The 9218-nt window shown below is 47.3% G+C and overlaps 1 protein-coding gene across 1 annotated transcript in view; it reads left to right on the top strand.

Moving 5' to 3' along the window:
* The window catches only part of POLR2A (RNA polymerase II subunit A), a 31540-nt gene that overhangs the window by 11198 nt on the left and 11124 nt on the right, over positions 1-9218 (top strand). Inside the window, exons 2-12 of the mRNA XM_008062324.2 lie at positions 4208-4340; positions 4478-4614; positions 4707-4880; positions 5097-5378; positions 5694-5855; positions 5982-6202; positions 6424-6556; positions 7374-7498; positions 7615-7825; positions 8386-8595; positions 8683-8851. Coding sequence (XP_008060515.1) covers positions 4208-4340; positions 4478-4614; positions 4707-4880; positions 5097-5378; positions 5694-5855; positions 5982-6202; positions 6424-6556; positions 7374-7498; positions 7615-7825; positions 8386-8595; positions 8683-8851 — 1957 coding nt within the window. The remainder of the gene's footprint in view (positions 1-4207; positions 4341-4477; positions 4615-4706; positions 4881-5096; positions 5379-5693; positions 5856-5981; positions 6203-6423; positions 6557-7373; positions 7499-7614; positions 7826-8385; positions 8596-8682; positions 8852-9218) is intronic.

Consider the following 9218-nt stretch of genomic DNA (forward strand, 5'->3'; position numbering starts at 1 on the left):
CAGGCGGGTCTCGAACCCGCGGGCTCAGGCAATCCACTCACCTCAGCCTCCCAAAGGCGCGGGATTACAGGCTGAGCCACCGAGCCCGACTAGCAGTAATATTTTTAAAGAAATCTTTTTTTTCTTAGTAGCATGTCTTAACTGTGGGTTTTTTTTTTTCTTTTTTCTCTTTTTTTTTCTGACACAGGGTTTCACTCTGCTCTGACTGGAGTGCAGTGGCACCATCACAGCTCACAGCAGCTTTGACTTACTGGGATCAGGCAATCCCCTTGCTATAGCTTCCTGAGTACCTGAAACTTTAGAGGCCACACCACCATGCCTGGCTAATTTTTTGTAGAGACAGAGTATCACTTTGCTGCCCAGGCTAATCTCAGATTCCTGATCTCAAGTGAGCCTCATACTGTAAATAGGTGTGCAGTCACAGGCTTTGTTGTTTAATTGATAGAACACAGGCAGAGTAGATTTGGCATAATTCTTGAGGGCCCTAGAATTGTTGAAATAGCAAGTGAGCATTGGCTTCAACTCAAAGTCACCCAATGTATTAGCCCCTAACAAGAGAGTTAGCCTGTCCTTTGAAACTTTGAAGCCAGGCATTGACTTCTCTCTAGCTATGAAAGTCCTAGATGGCATCTTCCACCCGTGGAAAGCTATTTTGTCTACAGTGAAAGTCTGCTGTTTAGTGTAGCCGCCATTGTCAATTATCTTAGCAAGATCTTTTGGATAACTTGGTGCAGCTTCTACATCAGCACTCGCTGCTTCACCTTGCACTTTTATGTTATGGAGATGACTTTTTTCCTTAAACCTTATGAATGCTAGCTCTACTGGCTTTAAACTTTTCTGTAACTTTCCCACCTCAGTTGCCTTAAAGAGAGTTAGGGCCTTCCTCTGGATTAGGCTTTGGCTTAAGGGAATGTTGTGGCTGGTTTGGGCTTCTCTCTGAACCACTAAAACTTTCTCCATGTTACAATAAGGCTGTTTTGCTTTCTTATTCATACGTTCACTCAAGTAGTACTTTAATTTCCTTCAATGACTTTTCATTTACAATTTGACTGTTTGGCACAAGAGGCCTAGCTTTTGGACTATCTCTGCTTTTGACATGCCTTCCTCACTAAGCTTAATCATTTCTGGATTTTCTTTTTTTACTTTAATATTTTTCTTTTAGTCAAAATGTCAACCTTAAATAATGGCATTTCTAGCTTTTGATTTAAAGTGAAAAGTATGTAACACTTCCTTTCACTTGAGCACTTGGAGACCATTGTAGGGTTATTAGTTGGCCTAATTTCAGTATCACACTGTTTCAGTAAATAAGGAGGCTTGAGGATGAAAAAGATAGGGGAGCAGCAGGTCAATGGAGCGGTGCGAACATGCAACATTTATTGATTGTTTGCTGCCTTATATTGGCATGGTTTGTTGCACTCCAAAACAATTGCCATGATAACATAAAAAAATGACTGATCACCGTAACATACAATAATAATAACAGAAAGGTATGAAATATTGTGAGAATTATCAAAATGTGACGCATACACGAAGTGAGCACATGCTGTTGGAAATTGCACCAATAGACTTGCTCAATGCAGGGTTGCCACATACCTTTTCTTTGTAAGGGAAAAAAAGTATCTGCAGAGGGCAATAAAACAAGTTATTTCTATACAGTAAAAATCATAGGACACCATATAGGGCACAATGACAAGGGTGGATGAGCTAAGACCCTGGAGAATAGTAGTGTTTTGTTTTGTTTTGTTTTTGTTTTTGAGTTGGAGTCTCACTCCGTTGCCCAGGCTGAAGTGCAGTGGAATGCTCACGGCCACCGCTGTCTTGACCTGCTGGGCTCAGATGATCCTTCTGCCTCAGCCTTCCAAGTAGCTGAATAGTAGTGTTTAGAAGCAGACTAAGGCAGAAGAGCCTAGGAAGGTGATGAAGAGGCAATACCCACCAGAGAGGTAGGAATGGAGTGGTGGTGTGGAAGCAGAGGGAGAACTTCAAGGAAGTGGCCCATTTGGGTGGTAGATTGGATTTGGCAGAATGGAGCTCACTGGCTTAGCTGGAGTCATTTCAGGGATGTGATGGTAGTGGAAAGAGATGTGATACTTAGAAAGATAACTGTGTATAAGCACTTGTAATCACTGCAGTTTTCTGATGTAGTAGAAAGAATGCACAGGTGAAACCAGCAGTCCTGGGTTCAAATCCTGGTTCCACTACTTTCTAGTTGCATGATCTTGGGCCTTTCAAGTTTTGTAATCTGCAAATTGGAGACAGTGTTGGTTATTTTGTAAGTTAGTTGTGAAGGTGAGTGATTCAGCTATCACTGTGCTCAGCCCCAAGAAAGATGTATTCTAGAGTATAATTATTTCTGCCTCAGCATGGTAGAATTGTGGGAGCACGTGTTTGGGACCAGACTGAGAGGATCAGATTTGACTTCTGCTGGTTTTTTGAGATTAGGGCATTAGGTAAGTCACTTCCTGCAGCATCAGATTTCTCATGTCTTCATGCCTTCATTTCTTTTTTTTTTGAGTTGGAGTCTCACTCTGTCACCCAGACTGGAGTGCAGTGGCCACTCCCAGCCACTGCAGCCTCGACCTGTTGGGCTCCGGAAATCCCATGCCTTCATTTCTAGGAGGTTAGCAGCTAGGATTACAGAAACAAGTTTGGTGCCTGGCTTGAAGTTGACAATCAAATAGAAGCTTTTATTAAATTCTTCTAAGTTCTCCCCTCTGGAAGTTTAGTGGACCAAAGCCTATCTAATTAAAGTTTTCCTTGTATGAAAGGATGCTAAAAGTTACCTCGACCAACCCTATCCTAGGGCAGAAATCTCTTTTTTTTTTAATTGGAGACTCACTTTGTCACCCAGGCTGGAGTGAAGTGGCACGATGACAGCTTACCACAGCCTCGACCTCCTTGGCTCAGGTGATCTTTCTGTCTCAGCCTCCCAAGTAGCTGTGACTAAAGGCGCACACTGCCATGCCCAGCAGATTTTTTTAAAAAATTTTTTGTAGAGACAGGGTCTCACCATGTTGCCAGGGCTGGTCTCAAACTCCTTGGTACAAGCAGTCCTCTCGCCTCAGCCTCCCAAGTACTAGGATTACAGATATGAGCCACCATACTTGGCCCAAAAATCTCTTTTCCACCTACTTCTGAGTTCTTCTGTTTTCTACTTTGATTCACCAAAGTGGCCCCATTGAGTCATTGAGTCCCAGATCCACCTTTTGTGGGATTCCAGCCATTCACTTATGCTCCAAATCATTTCCACCAACATGTCCTTCTACCATCTGGTTCTCCTGTCTTTTCAGTTTTTTCTTTTTTTTGAGTTAGAGTCTCACTCTGTCGCCCAGACTGGAGGGTAGTGGCATGCTCCCGGCCACCGTTGACCTGCTGGGCTCCGGCGATCCTTTCACCTCAGCCTTCCAAGTAGCTGGAATTACAGGCGCACGCTACCATGCTCTGCTGATTTTTGATCTTTTGTAGAGATGAGGTCTCGCCAAGTTGCCCGTGCGGGTCTTGAACCCGCGGGCTCAGGCAATCTACTCCCCTTGGCCACCTAAAGCGCTGGGATTACAGGCTGAGCTACCAAGCCTGGCCTTTTCAGTGTTTTCATAAAATCTCCATCTGGACATGAAAGGGTTCAGTTAGTTCAAGAAGGAGGAGGTGACAAAGATGGGGGTAAAGAGGCAAGACTACATCTCTGAGTGCCTTGTTCCTCATCCGGAACTGAGAGTTGGCAGGGCATGTCTTGGCGAGAGTGCAGGTACTGAGAGGTTCCTGCCAGGGTCTCAGATTCAAGAGCTAGATTTCAACTTGAGGGAAAAAAATAAGGCATTGCTGTTGGGGTTTTTTTTCCCCTTGAAATAACTTTATTTCTTTTTGTGGTTGAATCTTATTTATGTCAATGACCTAGAATTCAACCCAAAAGTATCTCTGGGGTTCAAGTCCTAATGGTAGACAGTTTGTTTGGAGACCAGGAATCACAGTCTGGTATTAGTGCTCTCTTTGTCTCAGTGACTAGAATTAAGCTTTTGACTTGTGATACTCAGCTTTGGCCTTTCCAGAAGTATATATACACCAATCCCCCATTCCCCTCACCCCAGATTAAACTTGGTTAGTTCTTCTTAAATAGTTTGAGGTTTTCTTAGGGCTTTACACAGAGTGCTCTAATAACAAGCTAGAAACTAGGAACCCTATTTGGTTGTCCTTTCTTTCTTATCTACAGAAGCGAATGTCTGTGACGGAGGGTGGTATCAAATATCCAGAGACGACTGAGGGAGGCCGCCCCAAGCTTGGGGGGCTGATGGATCCAAGACAGGGGGTGATTGAGCGGACTGGCCGCTGCCAAACATGTGCAGGTAAGTGCTGGGGGCTGAATGAGATCCCCAAGGGAAGAGGCTTGGGTCCTAAAGAAAACCAGGACTGAGGGTGGACATCTGGAGGCCTGTGAGATAAGTGGGAGCTAGGAGGAAAGCATCAGGTGTGTTTCTCACAGGAAACATGACAGAATGTCCTGGCCACTTTGGCCACATTGAGCTGGCCAAGCCTGTGTTTCACGTGGGCTTCCTGGTGAAGACAATGAAAGTTTTGCGTTGTGTCTGCTTCTTCTGCTCCAAACTGCTTGTGGACTCTGTGAGTGGGGGACGGGTCCTGGCCTGGGAGGTGGGGTTGACTGGCTGGGGTGGGGGGGCAACCCAACTGACTCTGCTCTGCTTTTTCCCCAGAACAATCCAAAGATCAAGGACATTCTGGCTAAGTCCAAGGGGCAGCCCAAGAAACGGCTCACACATGTCTACGACCTTTGCAAGGGCAAAAACATCTGCGAGGGTGGGGAGGAGATGGACAACAAGTTCGGTGTGGAGCAGCCTGAGGGTGATGAGGATCTGACCAAAGAAAAGGTGACTGGGGCTGTGAGAGACTGTTGGGAAGGAGGGATCAGGAGGTGACCATAGAGGGAGGGACAAGAGAAGGCTGCACGCCTGGAGGGAGGAACAAGAGAAGGCTGCAGACGAAAGAGGAACCAGAAGGTCGTGGAGCAATGGGAGGACCTGCCCTGGTATGGAGGGAAATGGCTCAGTGTCTGGGCTCTGATGGCTCCTCTCTCTCCTCGGAAGGGCCATGGTGGCTGTGGACGGTACCAGCCTAGGATCCGGCGCTCTGGTCTGGAACTGTACGCAGAGTGGAAGCATGTTAACGAGGACTCTCAAGAGAAGAAGATCCTACTGAGTCCAGAGCGAGTACATGAGATCTTCAAACGCATCTCAGATGAGGAGTGTTTTGTGCTGGGCATGGAGCCCCGCTATGCCCGTCCCGAGTGGATGATTGTCACAGTGCTGCCTGTGCCCCCACTCTCCGTGCGGCCTGCTGTTGTGATGCAGGGCTCTGCCCGCAACCAGGTCAGTGTCTCCAAGATTCTGCCTTTCAGCTGGAGGGCCAAGTGTCTGACGGGATGAAGCCCTTGCAGGTGGGGCTGGGTTGGGCAGACAGAGATATGTTTGGAAATACCTGCCATTTACTAGCTGTATGACCTTTAATGAGATGCTTCATATGGTTAAAGTTCACAAAGGTGTTTCTCTATCTATACACGAGAGTGAGCAGCCCTGCCTCCCAGGGTGGCATGAGGATGGGAGCTGCACTGTGTGCCTGGGACTTGCCTGCCAGGCGCTCTCAGTGGTGGCTGGGCTGTTGATAATGCCAACTTCCTACCTCAGGATGACCTGACTCACAAACTGGCTGACATTGTGAAGATCAACAATCAGCTGCGGCGCAATGAGCAGAATGGTGCAGCGGCCCATGTCATTGCAGAGGATGTGAAGCTCCTTCAGTTCCATGTGGCCACAATGGTGGACAATGAACTGCCTGGCTTGCCCCGTGTGAGTCAGCATCCTCCCCACTCCCTGTGGATTGGAGTCAGGGTTGGGGGCTAGCACTAGGCATTGGAGCTCTGGAGAAAGGCCCAGTGTTGACTGACTGGTTGACCCTACCCTTTTTTCTCATAGGCCATGCAGAAGTCTGGGCGTCCCCTCAAGTCCCTGAAGCAGCGATTGAAGGGCAAGGAAGGCCGGGTGCGAGGGAACCTGATGGGCAAACGAGTGGACTTCTCGGCTCGCACTGTCATTACCCCCGACCCTAACCTCTCCATTGACCAGGTTGGCGTGCCCCGCTCCATTGCTGCCAACATGACCTTTGCGGAGATTGTCACCCCCTTCAACATTGACAGGTGTGCCTCGGTTTGAAAGCCTTACCTAGAGTGGCCAGGGATGAGGCCTCAGTAGTGAGACTTCGAGAAGGGTGTGCTCTTTCCACCTGGGGGAGTGGGCTTGGAACGAGGTGGGGCTGCTTAGAAGTTAAGAAGTTTGACTTCTATTTGGGCCTTCAGGGTGAGGGTAGTAGCAGGGGCTTTTTGGGAAAGATTTGTTTATTGCACCTTTTCCTTCCTAGACTTCAGGAACTAGTGCGCAGGGGGAACAGCCAGTACCCTGGAGCCAAATACATCATCCGAGACAATGGCGATCGCATTGACTTGCGTTTCCATCCCAAGCCCAGTGACCTTCACCTGCAGACTGGCTATAAGGCACGTAATGGGCCAGGGTGTCTCCCAGCCACCTGAGCAGGAAGCTTTCTGAAATTGGGCAGGCTAGGGTGGGCTGTCCAAGGCTGTCCTGTTTATTAGGATCTAGACTTGACTGTTTCTTTATTATTATTATTATTATTATTTTTTGGGTTGGAGTCTCACTCTGTCGCCCAGACTGGAGTGCAGTGGCCGCTCCTGGCCACTGCAGCCTCGACCTGCTGGGCTCCGACGATCCTTCCGCCTCAGCCTTCCAAGTAGCTGGAATTACAGGCATGTGCTACCATGCCCGGCTGATTTTTTTGATTTATTATAGAGATGAGGTCTCACTGCCCAGGCGGGTCTCGAACCCGCGGGCTCAGGCAATCCACTCACCTCAGCCTCCCAAAGGCGTGGGATTACAGGCTGAGCCACCGAGCCCGGCTGACTGTTTCTTTTAAAGGCTACTGTGTCCCAGATGTGCTAGGAACTGCTAGCCATTGCGAATCAGAATAGGGATTACATAAACCCAGGAGCAGCATGCATATGGCAGGGAAGAGTGGCCCATGGAGGAATGGCACAGAAGGCTTCATGTTCACTCTCTCTTGGCTTTCTCTCCAGATTGAGTTCCTTGAGATTGGTAGATACTACATTTTATTCATCCCTAATAACCTGAGGTCTGGCCCAGGGCTTGTCCCAAAGGGAGTATTTAATAAGTGTTTCAAGTGAATTAATACCATGTTGTTATTTCTTTCAGTCTACAAAGGAATTTAGGTTCAATATCATTTCATTCTTAGCATATCTGCTTCACTGAGACCTTTTTGTTGTCTCACCTCCCCAGGTGGAACGGCACATGTGTGACGGGGACATTGTAATCTTCAACCGGCAGCCAACTCTGCACAAAATGTCCATGATGGGGCATCGGGTCCGCATCCTCCCCTGGTCTACTTTTCGCTTGAATCTTAGGTTAGTCCCTAGCTGAGGGAAGCAGGCTGAGGTTGGAGTGTTGGAGGTAGGCTGGGCAGCTCCTCAAAGTTTTGCAGCAGCATCTTTCTGATTCTGATTTCTCTATTTCACTTTAGTGTGACAACTCCGTACAATGCCGACTTTGATGGGGATGAGATGAACTTGCATCTGCCACAGTCTCTGGAGACCCGGGCTGAGATCCAGGAACTGGCCATGGTGCCTCGCATGATTGTTACCCCCCAGAGCAATCGACCTGTCATGGGCATCGTACAGGACACACTCACAGCAGTGCGCAAATTCACTAAAAGAGACGTCTTCTTGGAGCGGGTGTGTGGTCCAAATGGAAACCTGGCTTGGGTGGGCAGAGGGACTTGAATGTGGCAGGTTTATGGTGGCCAGGGAGGATGAACTGTGTTTTTTTTTCCATAACTTGTTCTACAGTGATCTGTATATAAGACCGCCTTTTTTGATGAGGTGAAAGGATAGGTGGTTAGGAAAAATTGGAGGCCAAAAAAGGTTTATGGCTTTAGCTCACCATTTAATTCTTTAAATTTTGTATAATTCCAGGTATTGTATATAATGTAAATGCCTTTACAGGGAAAAATACATAGGACCGAGTTAAAATGTTTTCTGTTTCTTTATTTTTACTTTCATTTATTTTCTAATTATTAACAATAAATTTATATTTGTCAGGAAAGGGCAAAAACAAAAGTTTCACTATTAAAATGAATTTTTTGATTACAAGTTTAGGAGGCACTTTTGCTGACATCTCTTTGCCTCCACAATCTGGCTTTTCTCCTTGCACAAGGAAGGCTCCTTGACATTCCGTTGACATTCCTGACATGTAAGACCTACAATCTGACTTCTCATCTTTCTTACTCTTACAGGGTGAAGTGATGAACCTCCTAATGTTCCTGTCCACATGGGATGGGAAAGTCCCGCAGCCGGCCATCCTAAAGCCCCGGCCCTTGTGGACAGGCAAGCAGATCTTCTCCCTCATCATACCTGGCCACATCAATTGTATCCGTACCCACAGCACCCACCCTGATGATGAGGACAGTGGCCCTTACAAGCACATATCTCCTGGGGACACCAAGGTAGGGCCTGGCTTCTTGGTGTATGTGGGGATAAGATTTGAACATGGGAGCCAGGACCAGAGATCTTGAATGGTGCGTTGTCCCTAGGTGGTGGTAGAGAATGGTGAGCTGATCATGGGCATCCTATGCAAGAAATCTTTGGGTACATCAGCTGGCTCCTTGGTTCACATCTCCTACCTAGAAATGGGTCATGACATCACCCGCCTCTTCTACTCCAACATTCAGACTGTCATTAACAATTGGCTCCTCATTGAGGGTAAGTATGGAGACTCTGTGAAACCCTTTCTGAATCTCCTCCCACTTAACGTTCTTCCATTCCTTTCTTTCCTGCTTGGATTTAGTGTCTCTACATCTACTGTCTTGGCTATGACTTCATCTCATTTATTTATTTATTTATTTTTATTGTTTTATTTTATTTTTATTTTTTTGAGTTGGAGTCTCACTCTGTTGCCAAGACCGGAGTGCAGTGGCACGTTCCTGGCCACGGGCTCCCGGCCACCACAGCCTCGACCTGCTGGGCTCCGGAGATCCTTCCGCCTCAGCCTTCCGAGTAGCTGGAACTACAGGCACGCGCTACCACGCCTGGCTAATTTTTTGATTTATTGTAGAGATAAGGTCTGCTG

This window comes from Carlito syrichta, unplaced genomic scaffold (genome assembly GCF_000164805.1).
Source record: "Carlito syrichta isolate Samal-C Ts95f unplaced genomic scaffold, Tarsius_syrichta-2.0.1 Scaffold305688, whole genome shotgun sequence".
Taxonomy (NCBI): domain Eukaryota; kingdom Metazoa; phylum Chordata; class Mammalia; order Primates; family Tarsiidae; genus Carlito; species Carlito syrichta.